The 23,324-nt window shown below is 36.6% G+C and overlaps 2 protein-coding genes and 1 long non-coding RNA gene across 3 annotated transcripts; 1 reads left to right on the top strand and 2 right to left on the bottom strand.

Moving 5' to 3' along the window:
• Positions 1-2,365: 2,365 nt before the first annotated feature.
• Positions 2,366-17,584, bottom strand: LOC141429162 (small subunit processome component 20 homolog). The gene is made up of 14 exons (XM_074089408.1): positions 17,418-17,584; positions 17,052-17,338; positions 15,116-15,449; positions 13,673-14,899; positions 9,854-13,368; positions 9,027-9,191; positions 7,439-8,486; positions 7,096-7,322; positions 6,254-6,419; positions 5,706-5,888; positions 4,025-4,573; positions 3,524-3,712; positions 2,768-3,028; positions 2,366-2,567 (listed from the first exon to the last, which is right to left on the bottom strand). The coding sequence occupies exons 1-14, from the start codon at positions 17,460-17,462 to the stop codon at positions 2,385-2,387; spliced, it is 8,379 nt and encodes a 2,792-aa protein (XP_073945509.1). The 5' UTR covers positions 17,463-17,584; the 3' UTR covers positions 2,366-2,384.
• A 149-nt stretch (positions 17,585-17,733) lies between these two features.
• Positions 17,734-19,585, top strand: LOC141429163 (uncharacterized). Its single transcript, XM_074089410.1, has one exon. It carries the CDS (start codon positions 17,906-17,908, stop codon positions 19,484-19,486), a length of 1,581 nt encoding a protein of 526 aa, XP_073945511.1. The 5' UTR covers positions 17,734-17,905; the 3' UTR covers positions 19,487-19,585.
• Positions 19,586-20,133: 548 nt separating this feature from the next.
• LOC141429167 (uncharacterized) lies at positions 20,134-23,321 on the bottom strand. Its single transcript, XR_012451501.1, has 2 exons — positions 20,507-23,321; positions 20,134-20,340 (listed from the first exon to the last, which is right to left on the bottom strand). It is a non-coding gene; the product is annotated as an uncharacterized lncRNA (long non-coding RNA).
• Between the last annotated feature and the right edge of the window lie 3 nt (positions 23,322-23,324).

The raw sequence follows: 23,324 nt of genomic DNA, 5'->3' as shown, positions 1-23,324 counted from the left end.
CAAGTTACATTTCATTGCAGCGCTCGATTGACCACTACAAACTCGTTGGCTTTACGGCCTCGCAATGTAATGCAACTTGCACGATTTTACTTGCAAGTCTAAACTCGGCTTTATAGTCGATCGCGGGATCGCGGTGGATGCGGAAAGCACAAGACCGGTCTGAGTGGAGAGCCTTGGGGAGGCCTGTGTTCAGCAGTGGACGTCTTTCGGCTGACATGATGATGATGATGATGATGAACAACATAGTAGCGTCCCATAGATTATTAAACGTTGGCCCAACTACAAGGCAGGTTTAAGTCTAATAATGCAAAGATTATTTCAAGCGTAAGTAGAATTTAAAAGAATACTATGACATTCCAACTGCATTTTTATCTTTTACTTTAGATATTTATTGAAATAGTATAACTGTACCCCTGTATTATAATTATATTTTATCGAAGTACACTGACAGGGCAGCATAACTTTAATACAAATGGTGCTGTGAACAAGTATTTGTTTCGAAGAAATATGTTTATGTAGTAAGTATATAGTTGTAGTTTATTTACCTAATGTTTTAAAATTATGTACCATAAATCCTTATTCGATGGTTACGTAGAACATATCCACCAGGTCAAAAATATGTGATTTGTTTTTGAAAAACCACCAGCAGCCAGACATCTAAATCCGGCCCTGTCCGAACTTGTTTAAATCGAATGCTAGTTTTTTTTCGGCATTGTCTTTTATTCTTGCATAGCGGCTTAGCGGCCATAACAAAACTAAGGCACCGTCTCGGATCGTTGTTGCTGATTTTATTTAAGAACCTCTAGTTGTAAAATGTAAATAGATGACACTTCGATATACGATAATTATGCCATCAACACACGGAAGCGGTAGCGGCAGCGGAAACATAGGTAATACTGAAGCGTGATATCATCTAACCACAGAAGTAAACATAAGATAAATCTTTGGAAACAAACAGGAGAGGCAAAAAATAGCAATATAATTTGTAAAAAGAAATAGCTCTGTATAAAACGCCTGTGCAGTGTTACCGATTTCAGAGAATATCGGACCCATGTCTTCCCTTCTTGGAGACTAAGGGGCTGTTTCACCTCCCATTTATTAATTTTATTTGACGGATAAATTTAATCAATTGATGGTGAAACAGGGGGTAAAGGAACTAACGTAAGAGTAAGGAGCAGTGCTCTCTATTGTCAAGTACGAACTCCGGACTCTAGCACTGCAAGGGGACACCAACACACTCTTTTCCCAAGAAAGTAAAGGTTTGCAACTAATCTTTAACCAATGACCACGTCCACTCTACCTACTGTCAAAAGCGTAACGACTTGGAAGAGAGATGTATATATATAGATAGATAGAGAGAGAACCCCTGCTCCCCCGTTTCTTTATCGGACCGCATCATCGTCTAACGCTTTCTGTGTGCTAGTGGTTAAATTTTATAATAGCAGCACAATTAATAAGCGGTGTGCTTCGCGCATTTAAATTTATTATAATTGATGGAGTTTATATTGAACTGTTAAATTACATTGATTTTCAGTACGTGTTATCTGTTCGTAGATTTTGTTAATTATTTTGTACTTTTAGAGCATAATAAAGCAATATTATTTTGTTTATTTGAAGTTGTTTTATTTATGAAACTATGGCAATGAAACTATGCGCTAAGATTAACAAATTTATTACTCAAAGTAACTTAATGTTATATGTACATTTAACAATCAACGTTTAGCTCTAGGACGTACAACACAAAACTTTTCATATATTCAGAAACTTGTACCATAGGTATGGTTTGAAAAAAGTATGATTTAAAAAGGGCCAAAATATATTTAGCTCAAATAGGTTCATACGATCCTAGTAATAGACTCTACATATTGTTAAACAAACACTATGCTCGCGGCGCAATAAACAAAGTAATTCGTTATTCAACTACCCGCACTCATTAATAAGACGCCAGCACAATTTATTATTCATTATAGCAACAACTACAACTAAGTAGATAATATTTCATAATATAGGTTTCTAGAGCTATTCTAATAAGCCCAAATGACGCGTCCCTCACTCAAATAAATCGGTTAATTATGACGCGTCATTTTAGCTTAGACTAACTGTTTCCCACAACTTCGTCTGAATTTATAGATTTCTGGGATAAAAATTACCCTATGTCCTTCTCAGGGACTCAAACTATCTTCATACCAATTTAGTCACGATCGCTTGAGAGACTTATAGCACCAAGGGCATCGAGTGTTTGACAATGTGTAGTGTAGGGGTCTTTAAAGTTCATTCAACATCATTTTGAATATGAGTTGATCCTATCTTACCAATAAACCCAAGCGAACAGAAGCCTCATAAAAAGCATTAAAACTTCTTCGTCTGCGTCAACTCAGCCATATTTATTCATCTCTTAACAACGTATCTTCCAAGTCAATGTCTTCTGCCTTCCGCTTCTTGGGCCGCGGTCTTTTGCCCTGCATCATTTCTATCTTCATTTTCTTTGACTGTTTCTTCTTTTCTTTGAGCTGTAACTTCCTTTTGGCTGCTTTCTCGGGATTATTGACTTTCTCTTGCAACAAAACCTAGAAAAATAAACAATTTCAACTCAAGTTCATTGCGACGACTTAACCAGAGAAATTGAGACAGATACATCATTTACTAGATCAGGTGAACGTACGTAGGTGAACGTAAGCCGCTTCCAACCGAGCCAACTGGAGGTTTATGGGCGACGCCTATGCCCAACAGTGGCGTCCTACGGCCGATAATTATGATGATTACTAACCTTTTTCCTCTCAGCTCTTCTGATATTCAGCCTAGTCTGTGCCTCAGCCAGTAGTTTACTGTATTCAATGTCTCCTATCTTCCTCCTCAGCTTTTTGCCCAGTCTTGTAGCAAGTTGTTTGACAGGCGACGCTGGCGCCATCGCGTCTCCGGTGGACAGTTCGCGAACTAACGGAGGCAGGAGGACGTCCACTATGGAATTTATGTCGGTAATTTCAAGTGAACTGACAAGATGGAGCCACATTGTGAAGATTGCGATGCGCTGAGAAATAAAAATCCCATTAGCGTTAATAAAAATATTTATCCTTCTCTCTATGAAGTTTACTTAGTTAAGAATCGACCATATCATAATAATATGTACCGAAGCATATGTAGGTAATAATTTTTTTTTATGACTGTATAGCAATTTTGAATTAACATTGTTCGTACATTGTAACTCGTTCATTAATAAATTAAAATCGTATTCACCTAAACATAACATTACTTATTACACAGATGGTATTTTTCTTAAAACTTTAGTGAGTTTCAATCATTCTTAATATCACCTGGGGATCATCACGGTTATGAATATTGCTAAAATTATCTTGACGTTTCGACCACATTGCTTTCGCAGTCTACTCGTGACCACGATCGCCGCAATGTGGTCGAAACGTGTAAAGATAGTTTTAGCAATATAGTCGTGTCGTGTAGTTACGTTCCGAGTGGTAATAATTATAGACAGAATGGATAACAAAGAAGTATTAAAAAATATACTTACAATGTTCATAGATCCAGGCGCCTTAGCCACTTCCACGTTTACAGCTTTCCGCAACTTGAAGAGGATCCACCTTATATTAACTTTTCCACCGCCTTCCGCGTCCTCGGAGTCGTCTTTTGCCTTGTGAGACAGCTTAAAACTGGACATCGAGTGCACTAGCTTTAATATTTGAAATAATACCGCTGTGACCTGCGAAGGAACAATATGATAGAGTTAGATAAGTAAAACTAGATGTATAAAACGGATCGAAGGACCAAAGATCATATTCAGACATTGTAATTCAAGGGGCTAAATTTATTGACAAGTAGGGTAGTATGTAAAAAAAATAAAAGACTAATAAAAAACATCATGCCTACACCTATTACTTACCTTAAAATTCTACATACCTGTGTTTTCTATACTGCTTACTATGTGTTGGTGTTCAATAAAGAGTTATTGTATTGTATCATGGCCATGGACGTTTATACCAATACGAATTTGCAAATCAAATAAAAAACTCACCTGTTCAGCCATCTCCTGAGAAACACCAGCAGTGTACTGCGCACAGAGATCCAGAACCAAACTCCGCAGCACATCCTCCGTATTCTCATAAATAAAACTTCTTTCACTCTCCACTTTCTCTTTAACTATCACGTCTAATTCTTCAAAGTCCACAGACAATAAAATCTGGCTCAATATCTTGGCCGCTCGAAGTCTCACCCAAGAGTGTGGGTAAGCTAATAAAGCCTGGCACTGCTGAGCTATTTCGTCATACTCGGAACTATACTTCTTATTTTTCAAACTACTTTCACATTGGACTGTGATCTTGTCTATTAGATTGAGTATCTGTATAAGACTATGGTCTTTCTCCCTCTGTTTTTCTTCATCAGTTTTATTCTCGGCCTGTTCTAGTCTCAGTTTAACGAATCTTCCTTCGCCTATGTCGTTGCTTAGTAGAAGTAACTTGCCTCCTACTAGGGATAGTATGGTGTTGAGTCGGTTCTTGAATTCGCTGCCTTCGACGTTCACAAAACGTATGCTTATTTGGGCAGCTAGCTCGAAGTGTACTGGCTAAAAAATAAAAAAAAAAAACATATTCAGGTACTGTTTTTATTATTCCACGAGTAATAAGAGAGATCGATCGAGGACCTTAGTATCATGCTACCCTTTGTTATCAAAGCATTTAAAACTGTTGCAAGGAGTCTAATTCTTTACATCTGTCTCGTTTTGGCACAACAGTCCTTTTCCAATAATATGCAAGTATAGTAGAAGATCCGAACGTGAAAAGATTTGCACCAGTCTGATAATAGAATGAAATGTACTTTATAATAAATTTAGTATATTAGAAAATATATTAGAAATGGTTTTGCCAAAAATTTCCTGGACAGGCTATTTTTTGTAATAATTTTTAATGATTTTTAGTTAAATGCAGACAACCCCATATCAACGTGTTCACAATAAAGCAGCGCTTACGTTGATATACAATTTGTTATTTTATCTAAGTAATGAAGTCTGCATCGACATAACTGTTCAAGTTTATACCTGGCAAACCAGTAGTTCATCCAGGTAAACAATAGCAAACCCAACGTCTACATTATAGGTTTCATAGTTTAAGTCAATATAACATTTTTTTATTATCTCGATGATGCAACAAAAATTTATTAAAAACTATTTTTAAAAAATAATTAAAAATAGCCTGTCCTGGAGTTTTTTTAGCAAATCCATTTCTAATATATATTTTCTAATATTTTATAATGAATTTAGTAATTTATTATAAAATACATTTCATTCTATAATCAGACCGGTGCAGATTTTTTCAAGTTCGGATCTTAGACCAGTAGTTCAATCGTCAGTTTTATTTAAAACAGCCGTTTCTAATTTCTAAGAACTAAACGTAAACTGACGGTTGAAAGTTTGGATACATAGATATTTTAAAAGCACAGGGTACATAATCCATAGCAGATGCTACAGAATATGTTTCTATGTGGTGAAAAACATTACTTAGCACAGCCTAAACTCTGTCAGTCTTATATCTCTGTGCAGTGTAAAAGACACCTATATCTAAATGACACGGGATACAGACTGTATCCATACAGTTGTTCTAAAATTTACATGGGAATCCGAGCGAGAAAGAACGAGTCTTTTGGGATCTGTATGTCTTAGGAAACATATCTATAATTTTTAACGACTTAATCGACCATACCTGCGTATCTTGAAAGAATGTGACAACGAGATTGAACAGCCGGTTCCTCTCTTGTGCCGGCAGCCGCTTCAGTAAGGATTCGATACAGAGCGCTGCGGCCTCGCGGCAAACCGGCGCTGGGTCGTTCAGCATACACGCGCCAAGGGAGAGAAGGAGGTAGTCGCTTTGCTTCGTAAGTTGCGACTGCGGGGATAAGGTGAAATATTGAGTGGATGTGGTGCCTTTGCCTTTTTACGAATCATATTATATTCAGCCATGCAGCTTGTGGTAATTCAAAAACAAAGTTAAGCAATGTCAGCAGGGCAACAATAAGTTTCCAAGTACAAATTAGGGCTTCCAGGTCAGGGTAAATTTTCACTTGCCCCAGACGGCACTTAATTATAAGGTTGTGCGTAAATCCATGTCGCCAATTATAGAAAAAGAAAACGTCGTTCTACTCCGTTATCTTTGTTTTTAATCACGCTAACTGTAACTCCACGTGCAAAAAACCTTTACAGTCACAAATCTACCCCAAGTTTTGGGGAAAATGCTAGCTCAAGTGTCTTTACCACTAGGAGTTTCCCGATGATCATTTCAAGAAACTTAAGCGAGGATTCCCTGCCATGCTGCAGTTCATAGTTCAGCTGCGAGACGAAGAACTGGATGTACCGCTCTAAACGTTTTCCTGGAGAGTAGTTCGTCAGGTACATGACGAATATAGCTCGCGCCTCGTCCCTGGAAGGTAAATAAAGCTGGTTAGAGCCGAGGGTTCACGGTGGAAGCAGGCCGCTTCCAACCGAAACAACTATGAATGAAGCGTCTACGTCCAACAGTGGACGTCGTACGGTTGATATGATGATGATGATTATTATAATAAAGGGTCGTCAATGCTTAAGGGTCGTCAACTGTTTCAATCGTAACGCGATGCCAATGCAAGAAGCAGATGTCCATAGGGAGAGACTCGCCATATGATTCTGCCCGGAGTCTCTATGCCTATCTAACTTTAGACACTTTAGGCCATAATCTAGTACTAGATATGCCATTAGTATTAGAGCTAATAAGCCTGAACAATTATGACATGGTCTGACCATCGGAACCACTTAGGGAAACTAGGCGATGCCAATGCAGCATAGTTCTGCTGCATTGGTATCGCCCGGGGAAGATCAAAAATAACCAAACTAGACATCTCTTGGGTTTCAAGGTTGCAATTTTAGAATCTCTAGCTAATTTGAACCTACCTTACTTTCTCCAAATACAACTTGAAGAACTTGATACCCTACAATTCAGTCTACTCGTGACCACGGCCACTGCAATGTGGCCGAAACGCCGAGGTAATTATTACTCGTTGTTTAGCGTGATAAGTCCCAATTCTGTTAGTATATATGAGTGAAAATCACGAAAGTTACATTACCTTGATCTCGCCGATTCGCTTAAGATGCAAATCTTTGACACTTTTTCCATCACCTCGTGAAGTTCCGTCGATACCAGTTTCGCTTCTAAAATAGCTTTTAATAGTGTAAACGAGCTCGTCTGCTTTTCATCATTCTGGCAATCCTCTTCCGCATATAGTAATAAAGTTTTTAACTGATCCGCTTCTAAGGTATGATATTTGACGTTGCGGATAAGAACTGTTATTGCCTAAAATGGAAGATATTTTAAATATACTTTGTCAAAACATTGTGTACATGCTAAATGTGATCACGAGTACTTACTACTTACAGAACTACTTAAAGAAATTAAAGAGTAAAACTCACCTTAAAGGCATTTCGCACCAAATGATAATTATCATTCTGTGTACTAATTTCAAACGTTGCATACTTGTGCAGGATCAAGAATAACGTCTTCACTATATCTTTCACCATTTCCTCGAGGGTTGGGGTACTCACTCTTATAGTCCAAAGCGTCCCTATACATTTCAATGCGACTGTGGTAACTTTGACATGGTCACTTCTCAAAGCATCCACTAACAAAGGTATCAAAGGATCTACGAATGCCCTGCATTCCATTCTTGGAACTTTCTCTCTTTTAAGTATCACATATAGTATGTTCAGACTGAACTCTACTAGGACATGAGCATTAGCTTTAGCCGATACTTTAACGTGTCTCGCCTGAACTTCCTTATTTCTTTTAGGTGTCTCAGGAATGATAAAACAGTCTGGTTTCACTATAAGCATCTTTTCTTTCTGTTTCTCCGTTATTTCTCGCTTAGGAGCGCCGAGTACAAATTCAGGAATGCTTTCTGATGCTATGCCATGTAGGAATATGAACAAAGATTCTATATCTATAAATTTATTCGTCACTAGACCACTTGTTATGTGAGTAAAAGCTTCTTGGACTTTCATAACGACTTTCTTTGACTGATGTTTTTGCAGAACCTCCTTGAAAGGCAACAGAAGATTGATAAGGCATGCCTCTGTTATGTTTTGTGAAACTATCATCAGGGTCACGTAACTCTTCTTGCTGGGCTTTGCTTCTGGTGTCTTGTAATGTAGTTTATCTACTTCTTTTTCTTCAGAAAGTGCTCCGAACAAATCATTAGTGCAGACATCGAGAATGTAATCAAGGTTCTCATTTAGCTCTCCAGGTTTGAAGTCTGATTTTAAAGCGTCCAAAACGGTATGAATAGTGGCTACTAGCACGTGAACTTGGAAGCCTCTTGTCAAAAGTAAAGTTAAATGTTCGAGTAATATGCCTATGTACGAAGAGCCGATGGTCACCATTATTTTTTTGACAATGTCCCGCGCTGTAATTCGCACTTGTTTGAGAGGGGACTTTAAGAATGAGCAAAGTTTAATGATGATGCTGGAATAAACAATCAAAGATATTTTTAAAAGATAAGACAGAACACAAAGCTGAACCAGTAGGCACACTATTAGGTACAGTCACTATTTCTATCAGTCAAACGATAAGACGGTGGGGCGGGATAACGGATTGTGATGGCGACATTAGATAAAACGGCCTCTCTGTATTCTACAGACAGGTCGTTCCTAGTTCGGTTGGTGAGAGAATGCCAAAGAAGCAGATTATAATGTGGATGAGGAAGCCTTTCTTTGTGTTGACATTGTTGTCAAAATGAAAATTGGGGCGAGTGATAACGGACTCGCGACAACGGATATATCTTTTACCTTTGTTATGAGACCCAGTTTCATGTCAAATTTCACTATTACAGGTTTATGCGAAGTGCTCACGATTTTAATGTACTCGTGAGACAAATATACAATAACAAAGTGATTATATATGGGGTTCTCTTTTCTCTTTGTGAGGCAGGGAATTGTAAATCTCCAAAAATGAACGAACGGGGCCACAAAATGTATACCGGCAGGTGTCGTCAACGTAACTCACCCAGATAAATGGTACTTCAGCACGTCTCCTGGCAGCCGCTGTAGCAACTTCACCAGCGCAAGAGCTATCGGCACTCGCAACATGTCTTGTTCCTGACGCTCCAAGCCTAGACGCCGACGGTTCACCTTGTGTGACTCTTCATGGTCCGTCAACTTACCTATAGCACTGATAACGCAAATGTTTTTAGACATTTGACTTTTTTACGACATCTATGTGAAATTACCAATCTTATTATGAAAAAAATCCCGTGTCCAGCAGTGGAAAGAAAGAAAGAAATCATTTATTCGTGACAAAGTACGGAATTACAAAAATAAATAAAAAATGTCAGTGGGACATGATTTAGGTCACATGGCGCTTATATTATAATATGGACAATAAAAATAGAAAAAAAAAACTGTCTAGTCGTCTTAGCAGTAAGAAGGCATATACACAATTTTTTTACTGGTACTATTTTTTTAAAGTCGAATATGAATAAATTAATGGATGGAGAATCCCTCTTTTTTACCTAGTATTCTTTAGTTGAGTACACTGAAGTTATTTAAATACCCCTTTTGCTTAGCTTGAAACTAGGTAATTTGGTGTACAATCTGCCAAATAAGTGGTCTATCAATTTTTAAAATGAATATGTCGCTAAAGTCGAGCTTTCAAGTTGACAGACACGTCTATTGGCATTATTTTTTATGACATGCAAACGATTATCAACTTTAGGGTGGTAGACCACATATTTGGCTGATGGTACCTAGGCTAAACGCACGACACGATATAAATTTATTTATTTGGAAAATAGTTTGAAATATTTAAAAATGGAAAAATAAACCTTGACGTACCGATTTAATTGTGGCAGTAATCCAGATGATAAAGAATTGATTATTCGCTTAGCCAAAGATGGTGGAACTTGTGTTGATCTTTCAAATGCGGGTACATTTGAAGCATCTTTTAATTCTGGTTCTTCAATGGATACTTCATCATCTGCCGCTTTTAATTCCGAATCTAAATCTATTTCTATTATTTCTGCGTTTTCTAAGTCTTTTACAGTCTCATCTCTTTCATTTTCGTAATTTTCTTCCTTTGTGTCGTTTTCTTCTTTTTTGTCATCGTCAATAGTTTCGTTGTTAATGAATCCGATTTCCAATGATTTATTGGCGTCCCTTTCTTTGTTTTTGTTCTTATTTATTGGTTTTCTATTATCAACATTAGCCATCAAAGCTTTAGGCAATTCAATATTTTTTGCCTTTGAAAAATCAAAATGAAATGCGTCTATAACGCCGACCACTAATCGGGTCAACTGTTTCTGGTATTCCGAAGAATGACGCATTTTGTTCAAATAAAGCTTCAAAATTACCTCATAATGGTACCAAGGCAACAGTCTACAGCAAGTGGATACCACTTCTATGCATGCATCTATCAAAGTATTCTTATCCGTATATTTATCATCGCAAATGTAAGTGGTCGCTAGAGGCAAGATGAAGTTTGTCAGTGTTCTAGGCGACGGACATTTACTCATTTTCTTGGCAACTTTACAGAATTTCATGAGCGCTCTGACGCGCCTATGCATTTGAAGATGGGACATGTTGTCAAAGAAATCAACTTCTCTATCTTCTTTATTGGTTAAATGATTTAGATCGGAAAGCACAACATCAGTAGTAGGGCATTCTCTTGCCAGTTCTCCAAGCAGATTTATACACTCGCTTCTTAGTATTTCATTCTTAGAATCCCGGATTCCACTTGATATTAAAGACAGAACAGTGTCCCGAACTAAGTACTGGCCATCTGTGGCAGACCAATACTTGAGCAGCAGTTTCGGCAGAATTCTCTTCAAGCATAATGCTGCACTGTCTCGTAATCCAATATCCTTTTCAGTTCGTATAAAATAGAAGCAATTATTAACAATAAGTATCGCCAGGTCTAAATCGATTTCATTATTATCTACTAACTGGTAGATTTCTTTATACGCATCCAATCTTCTATCAAAGTCAGGTTGTTCTATCCATCGTTTATTGAAAGCATTCATTTCTGATATGACTTTACTTATACGAGTTAATATATCTTTATTCTTAGTTGCCGCTTCAGCTATCGAAGACAACAGCTTTAATAGAAGTTTGCGAACGTCAACAGGCGAAATTTTGTTGAATAGGACAGCAATGGTCTTGATGTAGTGTTGTGGATTGCTGCTGTGGCCTAGTAAGTTGATGATAGTATTAACAGCGTGTTCCATGTTGTCTTCTGACATATTTAGACACACTTTCCTGACAAGTATTGGTAATAACAGATTCAAAAGGTCGTCACATAATTCCGGTGAAGCTACGAGTTCTGTTACTCGCGACAGGATTAACAAGTCTCTCTTATTCATCGTATTTGACTTAGCTGAGTTCGCAATGCGTCTCTTCATAACTTCCAAGATGCTTGGAATGTGCGGCACCAAAATTTTGCTACCGAAGTTCATTTCAACATTCACTTCAGGTTTGTTCTCTATTGGTAAATTATTGAACGATACTAAAGCTGGTAGTTCTTTTTCTTCTTCATCTTCGGTAAGTGTTAATAATTTTTCTACCATGTCTAGGATCATATTCACTACAACGGGACTTGTTCGAGGTGCCAACATCAATTTCAATATTTCAGGAACTGGGCTTAGCAAAGGATCCTTTTCTGAATACGTGACAAGCAAAGTATAATATCTTGGATTATGACACCAAGTACTCAACAGCTTCAACAAAACAGTTGGACTGTGTATGCCTTCTATGTGAAGTTTAGACAACAGAGGCCAAATCAAAGTCTCGAATAAGACATATAATTCATCTGCATTCCAAGTATACTTATCAAATTGATCAAACATCTTTGTTAGTATCCCTATTGCAATTGTTCTTAAGTTTTTCATCACTTTAGAATAGCCGACGTGAACTCTTTCCCCATGCGAAAGAACACCTCCTACAGTTGAACAAACAAATATGAATACTTTCAGCAGATCTGACAATAGTTCATCTTTCAGATATCCCCCGAAATATTCGCGCACAACTTCCAAAAGATTTAAAATACTATGCAGTTTTCCTGGAATGATGACAGACTTTAAGTCCAAAGTAGAAACAATGCTTTCATATATTTCTCTAGGCTGCATTGTCATGTAATGCTTTACGTGAGAGAATGCCATTTCAATGAATATTTTGAGTTCTTTCTCATTGCAGCCAGCTACGTATCTCATGATTAGAGATCTCCTCGTTTGACCACCGCCTTTTTTATCTGTCGCCATTTTAGACGTCATTTTTCCATATAGGATTCTTAAAATAATCGGAATCACATGTTCTCTGTCCTCAGCGTGAATGCTTTGCGCATCTTCAGTAATTTTGAATAGAGTGAGTTCATCTTTGAACTTTTTGTCGTCAACTAGATTGTACAAGTTACTTTTATATGCAACAATGGCTTTGTTTTTGTAGTTCATGACACAATCCAATGCGAATTTTTGTAGCCCTGCATTTTTGTGCTTTAAAAACTCTATGTATAGCTCCCAAAAAACGGGCTCCTTGTGAAGTGCTCTGGGATTCTTGAATTGCGCTAAAACTTGCATTACGTTTATTAGAGTTTTAAACGTTACCTTTCCTGAAACAGTTTCTTTCATGTCTTCAATGATTTCATTATTATCTTCAATGTTTACTTCGTCTGGCTTATCTTCATCAACTTCCATCGCAGTATCATTTCGAGTTTCAACATCAATTTTGAGTGCATTAGCATTATCAGTTCTTCTGTACTCCTCTTCAATAAAGTTCAGAAACAAAACCACGACATCTCTATTCCTTGCTTCACACACTTGAATACAGTTTGTCATCACTTTTAATAGCAGGTCTCTATAATTGTGTACATCTGGCCTTTCGGGAATATTATTGTATTCTGCATACAACTCCTGGAGAATTTCAAACTCGCTACCGAATTCATCATCAAATATGAATTGTTTTAAATCTCTCTTTGCATTAGCGAAAGCTGTCTCCAATGCTTTATGGAAAGTGGGCCAAAATTCATCAGTGGCAAGTGAATTTCCGTAGCTTGCTATAAATTCTATCACTGGCTCCCAGAGCAATTTAAAATTCATAAACAAGACCCCTAACATGTAGTTCAACGGGTAAAGTTGAAAATCAGTGTCTTTTATAAGAGCATACTGGGTGGTATTGAAGACCATCTTTTGTAAAGTGTTCTGTTGAGCCCTGTATTCTTGTATGGAGGGAGGAGTCGATTCCACTGAATAGCACATACTAAATACCGATAATTTCTCAACATTGCCCCCGACTTGGGCGGTCTTGTTCAATGGTTCTGTGTTCTCAAACAGCTTGTAAATATGCGTGGTCAGAAGGCGCACCTAAAACGAAAGTAATTATTAGTCGAGTAGTTCATACCCACCATTTTGACTCCATGGAAATGTAAAAAGTAGCCTACTTAAGGTCTATATGCCTGCCAAATTTTAATTCTCTAGCTTCAGGTATTTATCTGTACTTATCTGTTAGTCGCTTAGGTGAGACTGTTACAGTTTTATAATAATAGGTATAGATATTTGTGTAATTTTAGTTTAGTTTATTTATCAAGTTAACTGTGTTGGATTTAGTGATATAATACAGATATCACCAATTATTGTCTAAATCTCAATAGTTATAAAAAAGCCTTACCACATGGAAAGGAGATGACACGTTGGGGTTCAAATAAGAATCAATAAGTGATAGAACGGGACTCGAAAGTCCATTCTCTTGATCACAAGCAGTCAGATACAAATCAAGTAGATGCAAAGCCGTCAAATAGTTAGGATCTGCTGCACATGGGAGTATCACAGGCAGCAAAGTGTCTATATCACATATTGTCTTCAAGTTTCTACAACCCGTTATATGAATAGCGCTCTCCATCGCATTTGCAAGAATGAAAAGGACTTTTCTGGCACATTTCGATAATGGCGTTGTGACGCAGTGATACTTATTTCCACCATTCTGATTTTCCAGATTGTAACTCGCCAAGATTTTAACAAGTTTTGATATCAATTGATTCAATGCTGAAACACAACCATCAATATCTATCTTCTCAATGTGGGGAAGACAGAAAAGAACATTCATTAGTTTCAGTGGGTTTTCGAATATATTGTCAATATCATCATTTATGACATCAGAAAAGTGTTTCATGAATAAAGGCAGGCTTTGTCCAAAGTCAATAGGATACTTCACCCACTCAAAAAGTTTGATACCATTCATAGATAACTGTGACTTCCTAAGGCAAATCTTGCTGAGAGTACACATGGCCTCTTTATCGAAATCGGATTGAATTATGAACTTAATAAAAGGAGGCAGGATGTGCATGTCAAACTGAGTGTAGTCAATGACATTTTGCACAAATTTAATAAGGATGTTTGGGTATGGCAAAGGCAGTAGAACTTTGACTATAATTCCCGCATGTTCCTGTGAAAGGGAGACATTTGGAGAGAGCAGTAACAGAGCTCCTATTTGTGCACAAACTTCAAGTACATTCTCTGATGACTGTTCACATATCACTTTGATTAATAATAGCACAAACTGAGGAGGATTTGTTAGATATTTTCCTTTTTGGTGTTCAATGACTTGGCCAGCCAGTCTCAGTATATATTCCAAACCCTTGCTGTCATTGTCTTCTTTAAGTATCTCCTCTGTGTACTTTAGAATACTACTCCAGAAGATTGAGAACTCTTTATGTTGTATAGTCTGCAAGCTGTCTTCAAATGTCTGTGTGAGTAATTTGAAGAGGATTTCTTGATGATCCTTGTTCTCTTTCAGATGTTGTAAAAGCAGGGGCAAGTATGTCTCAATACAGCTGTGGAATTTCCCAGGGATGCCCTTTATAATTTCATACATGAGATGACCACAACCAGTTATTGCCTGAAACAAAAAAGTTTAATACTATTTATTCATAACAGACTAACAACCCGCCCTAGCTTTACATGGGTATAATTTTCATCATACAAACAGCAGGAAGTGCCATTATTTTATAATATGTAAAGATGATTACATTCACTGACATCCCGATACATAGTAAATACACACACAGCATTGCAAATTTTTGTATTTAATAAGTTATTAACTGCTTTTACTCACATCTCCATTTGTCTGCAAATAGTTCAGCGTAAGGTTTATAAATTTCTTCTTATCCCTTATGTCACGGGCTACAAAGGCAAAACTTTCTGCAGCAAAATTATTGATATATTGCGGCTGAGTCTCGCTCAGTAGCGGAATAATCCTCTTCAGTACAACGGCAATATCTTTCTTCAAATAAGGCTTTAGAACTTTAAAAAGAAAGGCTAGACAAATCAATGTCCATTCAAGCCTCTCAGCATCCTTAGTTTTCAACAATCTAATGAGTACGTCCAGAAACCTTGGGAAGTATGGGTAGAAATCATCTCGTAAGTCTTTAGCCAGTGACACTAGAATCCTGCAATAAAGCATTACTAGCATTAGCATTACTAGTTTTTTTTTCTGGTATCCGCAATGACTTTAAAGACTTGTTTAAAGCACTAGTTACTAAAAATTAAAAATCGTTTTATCTGTTTATTAATTAAGATGTTAGTTGTGTATTATTATGTGATGTTGTCTACTGTCCATTCATTTCTCATTATAAATGTTGATGCATACCTGTCATTGAGGTATGGCCTAGGTGTGTTAATTATTATTTACTTTAAGTGGTTAATGTAAAAAATTGCTCTGTACTTTGTTGGTGTGTCTAAATAAATAAATAATAAAGTTTTACAGTTAGTCTTATGAGATAAGGTTAGGTAAACACATAACCAGGATTGGCACACTCATTAATTCATGACCCTTTGTATTTTTAGCAACTTAGCTATACACAATACTTATGGATTTCTGTTTAATTGGAACCCACCCCTATAAGGTGAAGACCTCTTCCAAGGATGTGCCCAATGGATTGTAATTATAATGGGATTGAGAAATTAGTAAAGTTTTTGGTGGACTGTGTACTGACTAAACATATCAGACATATTTGACTAATTTGGACCTGTTTAATGGGGTACAAATGGACGTAGTTTAGCAAAAAATTTCCAAACCTCAACAATTATTTTTTTAATATTGCAAATACTTTCAGTTACATCAAAGGTAAAATTAAATAAAGTAAAATCTTCAAAGTACCCTGGTTTGATAATACCAGCCTCCCCAGGGATCTTCTCGTGTGGGCTTTTCATGTGCGGTCTGGTCACATTCCACTAAACAGTTTTTTGAATTTGATGAGAGTTGTGCAATCACCTTTGTGTATAGGTTGTAATATGCCTGAAGACCTAATTCATTTTCTTTGGAATGTGATCAGAATATGGACATCAGAGACAGGTATTTGGATGGTATGGGCTTGTTCAATGGAAGTGTAAATGTAATTCTGAGTCGACCGCTATCAGAGGAAGCAATGCTGATTTACAGGTTCATTAGACAGGCCTTTGCATCCAGAGACGTGGCTTCAGTGCAACAGAGAGCGTAAAATTTGCAGTGTGGTGTATATAACTGAGGCTCCCCATGAGGCTGACATAGTCGCATTTGGTGTACTAAAGCCTCGTTAAAATACCAAATAAAATAAAAAAAAAAAAAAAGAATAACATGACAATGCTTTGGAACATTTTTGCTTAAATACTTAATATACAGAGTTAATCAAGCACTCCTTTGCAGCAATAGAATCTGGCCTATGGAGGACAGATGTTTGATAATTTTACTAATAATAATAAAAATAAATCTTTATTTGGAAATTGGTACATTACAAAATGAAAATTGAAAAACGACATCACCTGCAGAAAAAACTATGTCGCAGGTAGCAATGCCCCCCTCCGTGAACAAAGTGATTAAGTTCCAAAAAGTAATACAAAAACATTAACTACCTATCTAAAATTTTATTACACTAAAGGAAAAATATATAAGAAAAGAAAACATGAATTACTTTATATTTATATTAAATAATTATTTATTTATTTGGCCATTGAGTGTGAAAAAAAAAGATTTGAACAGATTAACATAAGAGTAAATACAGAATGTTACTTACTCCAACAACGGTTGCAGGCACAATTGATCTTCTAAATTCAAATATGTCTCCAATATTTCCACCACATCATCTTTTCTATGTACCAACTGTGGAACTGTGATAACACCAAACACTTCTTTTTTAAACTTTTTAAAGTTCAGACTTAAGTTCAGTCCATGCCATTTCCTTAAAGCGAGGTGGAAATGTGTTTCATTTTCTTCAGGTTGTTCCGTGTATGCGTGCTCTATATGGTACAAGGCTGCATGCCGGATGTCTATAGAGTTGATCCTTTCGGCAAAAGGCACAAACTGTGAATGTAAGCAACGATATTGAGTAAAAATTCTGGAAAGTCAATCAAGTACTAAAACTAACTTGATTATTACGTACCCGAAAGGTATTGGTTGTTTTATGCTTTACAGGTTTAATCTTCATATTGGTCTCTTTTTTGTAACTTACTAATCATTAAATAATGTATTAATTTTTACACGTAAATAAAAGCACATGCTGTACCGCACACCACATTTGTTTGACGTTTATTTTATGTGACAGACAGACTGGACATGATTATAATGGTATCCCTGCTGTACTGTCAAATTAAGGATAGCAATATTTTATTAACAGGAAAATACATATTATTTTGTTTGAGTCACATGAAAAACATCTCAACTCCCAACTTGTCAAGACTGACAATAAATAAAAAAACGAAAGGGCGGGAAATCTCGAACTGAGCGCGCGTGTTTTTTCTAGCTCTTCATTTTTTATATTAATTAGTGGTCAGCGTAGTGTAAATACGGTGTATATTTTTAATTATTTATTGTAAATACCTTTATTTGTGTACATTTCTTCTTTTTTGGTAAGTTTTTTAATATATTTCGATGGAGGAGCCCGATGACCCTGGGGGCGGTGTCCCCCAGGTTCATCACACCGTAACTATTAGTTCAATTAATAAACCAGAACCAGATAACGGTATGGATACTGACCATACCGATAGTTCCGTAACATCGGATAAAAATAGAAAACGAGTTTGCCCGTCAAGGAAAATATGCCGCCATTGCAATAAAAAAAGGCGCAGAAATAAAAATAAAAATCCGGACTATATTTTGACTGAAAATGATTGTAATTGCACTAATGATTCTGTAAACAAAGTTGATATTCAACCAATACCTACAACAACTATTAACAACTCTGCCACAAATATGAACTCTCCATCTCCACCTCAGCCCACAGACACATTCAGAAAAGTTTATGTAAATACTGATTGCTCACCATTTGTAGTGCATGTACAGAGAATGCAAGATGCACCGAATGACGGTACCTCTATTCATCCCATTTCCTTTGGAAATTTCTTAAAGAAAAAGTCATTTAAGAACGTCATTAATGGTAGTGTGAAAAGAATTGGGAGGAATAGAGTCACATTGTCATTTTCTCATCTTGACGATGCTAACAAATTTTTGAATGATAAAACCCTCACTGATAATAAATATAAAGCTTTTATCCCATCCTTCAGTGTAATGAGAATGGGAATAGTTAAGGGTGTTCCGGCTGAGTGGTCCCTAGAGGAGATCCTGTTGAACGTTTCTGTACCTTTAGGTACAGGAAAAGTAATTAAAGCAAGAAGACTGAATTACAAAACAATAGTAGATGGTTCAGCAGTTTGGAAACCATCCCAAACAGTGGTGTTAACATTTGATGGTCAAGTTTTGCCTAAAAGAATATTCATCTGTTATAATGCTCTACCCGTAGATCTGTACATATTTCCAACAATCCAATGTTACAATTGTTGCCGATATGGTCACACAAAAACACAATGCCGATCCAAACCATGCTGCTACAAGTGTGGCCAGGGTCACTCTGGGTCTACATGTGATGTTGAGGAGGACTGTGTTTCTTGCTTTTTATGTACTGGACACCATTTTGCAATAAGTAAACAGTGTCCAGAATTTGAAAGACAAAAAAATATTAAATTATCTATGGCACAAAGTTGTTTGTCTTACGCTGAGGCATCAAAGCTGCATCATCCAGTCAGCAAACCTTATGCAGATGTTCTATTATCTCCTCCACCACATCAAATTAATCAGTCTCAAATTAAACAGCCCAATCATCAGACTAACACACCAACATCATCATATTCATACAAAAAAACAGTTTTTCTCAAGCCTCGAGATAAACCTCAATATCAAAAAGGTTATGATAAAAGTGCTCATAATGATCTCATTAAAGAATATGATATGCCTTCTACATCTGGCAATGGTACTGCCATTCAGAAAGAAAAACCCAACAACAACCAACCCTCCATTAGTGAGCTCATCCTTGAGCTTATCAAATTACTATCTTCTTCAAACATAATACCGAACAACGTTGCAGATATAATTCGTTTTATTTCAAATATTATAAATGTCAATAATGGCCAACAGCAGCCACATTCTGCAGTGGAACTGTCGCAGCATAAAGAATAAAAAATCAGATTTACTATATTTAATAAATAAACTAAATCCTTTTCTTATAGCATTAAGTGAAACATGGCTCAGAGCAGACTCATGTTTCAAAATTCCTGGCTATGCATGCCTCCGTGAAGATAGGTCAGACGGACATGGCGGTGTAGCTATTCTTGTAAAAAATTCATTTCATTTTACATATCATCCAATACCATCCCATAGCAGCAATTTCTCTATAATTGCTGCAATTGTAAATAATATCTGTATAGTTTCGTTGTATATTCCTCATCCATCATTAGTTATACTTAGGGAAATAAAATCCATCTTAGTTTCACTTCCTTCTCCTCTTGTCATCCTAGGAGATTTTAATTGTCATCATCAAGCATGGGGATGTAGCGATTCAAGTGACTTTGGTGATGAAATTTTAGACATTGTTGATTCTCTTAATCTCTGCATACTGAACACTGGTGCACCCACACGCCAAACAGCTCCACATGAAAATACAAGTGCTATTGATTTATCAATAAGTAGTTCCTCAATCGCCAGTACATTGTCTTGGGATGTACTTCCATGTACCTATGGCAGTGACCATTTTCCAGTGATAGTTTCATTCCCTTTCAAAAATAAACCGTTCTTAAAAAGGACTTCTATGTTAAAGCATGTAATAATTAAAAATAAATGGGATGATTTTAAAAAACAATTGGACGATAAATTCAGTATCTTGCCAGATTTAAGACATCCTAGCCAAATTATAGAATCCTCCAATGCATTTGCCAAATTACTGACTGAAGCAGCAACTGAAGTTTTCCCAGTTAAAAAATCTTCTGGTGCTAGGATTCCCTGTCCACCATGGTGGGATTCTGAATGCAGTACAGCTGTAAAAAGGCGAAAAGAAATGGAGTTAAGATATAGGGCTAACATGAACGAGGAAAACTACAACGATTTAGTGACCATAATAAAAGAAACTAAAAAGCTTTTGAAGAAAAAGAAAGTAGATAGCTGGAGAAATTTTTGCGCTTCCCTATCTCCTAATACACACACCTCTGAAATCTGGAGGAAAATAAGGATGTTTAGAGGGGCTTTTGTTGATAACACTGCAACTAAAATAGAGCCTTCAGTAGTTGAAAAATTCTTAGATAAACTCGCTCCTCCATTTGTCACAACAATCCCATTGAAAATAGAGTCAGTTTCTTGCGACAGCGATAGCCAACATTTAAACAGTCTATTTTCACTATCTGAGCTGAAAAGTGTACTATCGTATGTAATTGACTCTGCACCGGGATGCGATGGCATTCCGTATTCATTTTTAGCAAATTCCAGCGACCAAATCCTAACCTATTACTTAAGCCTTCTTAACTTCATTTTCATTTCAGGCAATATTCCTCCAGAATGGAAAACACAGCTGGTGTTGCCATTACCTAAACCAAATAAACCCCGGAATGATCATAATTCACTCCGGCCAATAGCTTTATCGACCGTTTTACTTAAAATATTGGAACATATGGTTAAAAACCGCCTAGAGTGGTTATTTGAAACAAAAAAAACTCTACCGGACAACCAATTCGGTTTCCGCAAAAATAAAAGCACATCAGATTGCGTTGGTTTACTGGTTTCGGATATATTATTAGCTTTTTCTCAGAATAAATCGGTAGTAGCATGTTTTCTGGACATAAATTCGGCATATGACAATGTAAATATAGAGATACTTATAAATAAATTGGTAAAATTGGGTGTTCCGACACGCCTCATTAATATAATTTCAGCAATGTTTCACGAAAGGATTATAAAATTAGTCTTAGATTCTGATACTTTATACAGAACTGTTTGGAAAGGTTTACCACAAGGTTCCGTTTTAAGCCCATTACTCTTTAATGTATATACTCATGATTTTCCGTCTATTCTAGTAAACCCTGTATTATCCATACAATACGCTGATGATTTGGTACTGTACTGTGCAGATAGCAGTGTCAGTGACGCTTGCGCAGTATTAAATACCAATCTTAAGCAACTGAAGTGCTACTTAGATACAAATGGTCTGGAGCTATCAATCACTAAAACAACAGCGGTCTTATTCTCAACCAGAACAAGGAAGTGTGATTTGAATCTAGTTTATGATGGTGCATTTATTCCACTTAACAACGAAGCTAAATATTTAGGTGTAGTTTTTGACAGTAGACTCTCGGCCAAAGCTCATTGCACATATGTAAAGATTAGATGTGAACGGTCTCTAAATATTTTAAGATGTCTGGCTGGAGTTTGGTGGGGTAGTCATCCATTTTACCTAAAACTAGTGTACAATGCTGTCATTAGAAGTGTATTGGATTACGGGTCTTTTTTGCTTCGTCCAGGTACAGATACCGCATTTGAAATTCTTAATAAAATCCAAAACAAGGCATTAAGAATAATACTGGGAGCCATGAAAACTAGCCCTGTTAATGCGATGCAGGTGGAATGTGTCGATCCACCGTTACATTTACGACAGCAATTCCTAGCAGATAGGTTTATTTTCCGTTCCATGCAATTCTCAAATCATCCCATTATACCTAAATTATCTTCTCTTCAAAAAGAAATAGAAACATCTTCACACTGGCGCAATAAGAGTCCTCCTTTTATCATCAACAGTTACTTAAAATTTCTACCTCTGTCAAGTTCTACCCATCGATACACAACTCTTCCTTTATATAGTGTTAAATTTGAAGTTTTATTACTTAAGCCAGCGGTATTTCTTGATTTGGGTCTTATAAAGAATACTTCAAGTGCAAAGTCATTATTCAACCATTTCCTTGATGTCCGTTGGTCTGGATGGCATTATATATACACAGATGCATCCAAACCTACATTATCTAGCTGTGTGGGAGTTGGAGTGTATCACCACCAGTTCAATATTGTGCAAAAAATTAAACTTCCCCCAGAATCCTCAGTTTTTACTGGTGAAGCTTATGGGCTTTTCAAAGCTATTGAATATATTCATTTGATGAAATTAGGAAAATCCGTAATTTTTTCAGACTCAAAAAGTAGCTTACAAGCATTACTACATCCTCCATTTAAACTAAAAAATATATATCCCATATTTTTTGATATTAGAGCTCTGTTACACGAGTGCAGTATCAAAGGTCTCGAGATTCAGTTTGTCTGGGTGCCAAGTCATTCTGGGATTTATGGAAATGAGAAAGCTGACAATCTGGCTCTCGAGGCCGTTCATTCCGGGGATCTTTTCCCCTATAAAAATTACACCCATGATCTCCTAGCCCTTCCTAAAAGGTATTTACGGAACTCCTGGGAGTTCTTTTGGTTTTGGAGTTCTCTAGAGACCGGAAATTATTATTATAATTTACAACAAAAAATTCCACTGAGACCATGGTTTTATAATTCAAAATTAGGCAGAAGAGAAACATCCATATTGACTCGGATGAGACTGGGCCATACGTGCGCCCCTTCTCATCTGTTTAGATTCAACATAATCAATAGTGAAGCATGTGAATGTGGAGCCGCGGTGGCTGACCTAAATCACATCTTTCTATCCTGTCCATTATATGACAGAACTTCGTTTTTGGAATCATTAGTATCCCACAATATACCTCTACCTACAAGCATATTTTCCTTGCTCACCTTTCCCAATATATATAATATAATTGCATCCTTTATTTCTAAAAATGATATTAAAGTATAGTATTTACAAATTTATGTAATTTATTTTGCCTTTGTGTTCTACCTACCCTGACCTTCTATATTCCAAATTCCGTCTACCAAACTACCCTTTCCCGCGTCCAATTTCCCTAACTTGAAAATGGCTAAGGGCAACACTAAAGCCCAAGTCCAGTAACAAAAAAAAAAAAAAAAAAAAAAAAAAAAAACAAAG

This window comes from Choristoneura fumiferana, chromosome 6, assembly GCF_025370935.1.
Source record: "Choristoneura fumiferana chromosome 6, NRCan_CFum_1, whole genome shotgun sequence".
NCBI classification, from domain to species: Eukaryota; Metazoa; Arthropoda; class Insecta; order Lepidoptera; family Tortricidae; genus Choristoneura; species Choristoneura fumiferana.
This window is presented reverse-complemented; position numbering and strand designations above follow the sequence as displayed.

Coding starts and splice junctions, on each gene's coding strand:
- LOC141429163 (XM_074089410.1), top strand. CDS start 17,906: ATGGAGGAGCCCGATGACCCTGGGGGCGGTGTCCCCCAGGTTCATCAC.
- LOC141429162 (XM_074089408.1), bottom strand. CDS start 17,462: ATGAAGATTAAACCTGTAAAGCATAAAACAACCAATACCTTTCGG. Junction 15,450..17,051: donor TGCCTGCAACCGTTGTTGGA/GTAAGTAACATT, acceptor GCTTTATTGCAG/GATTCTAGTGTCACTGGCTA. Junction 8,487..9,026: donor CTGAAGTACCATTTATCTGG/GTGAGTTACGTT, acceptor TGTTTATTCCAG/CATCATCATTAAACTTTGCT.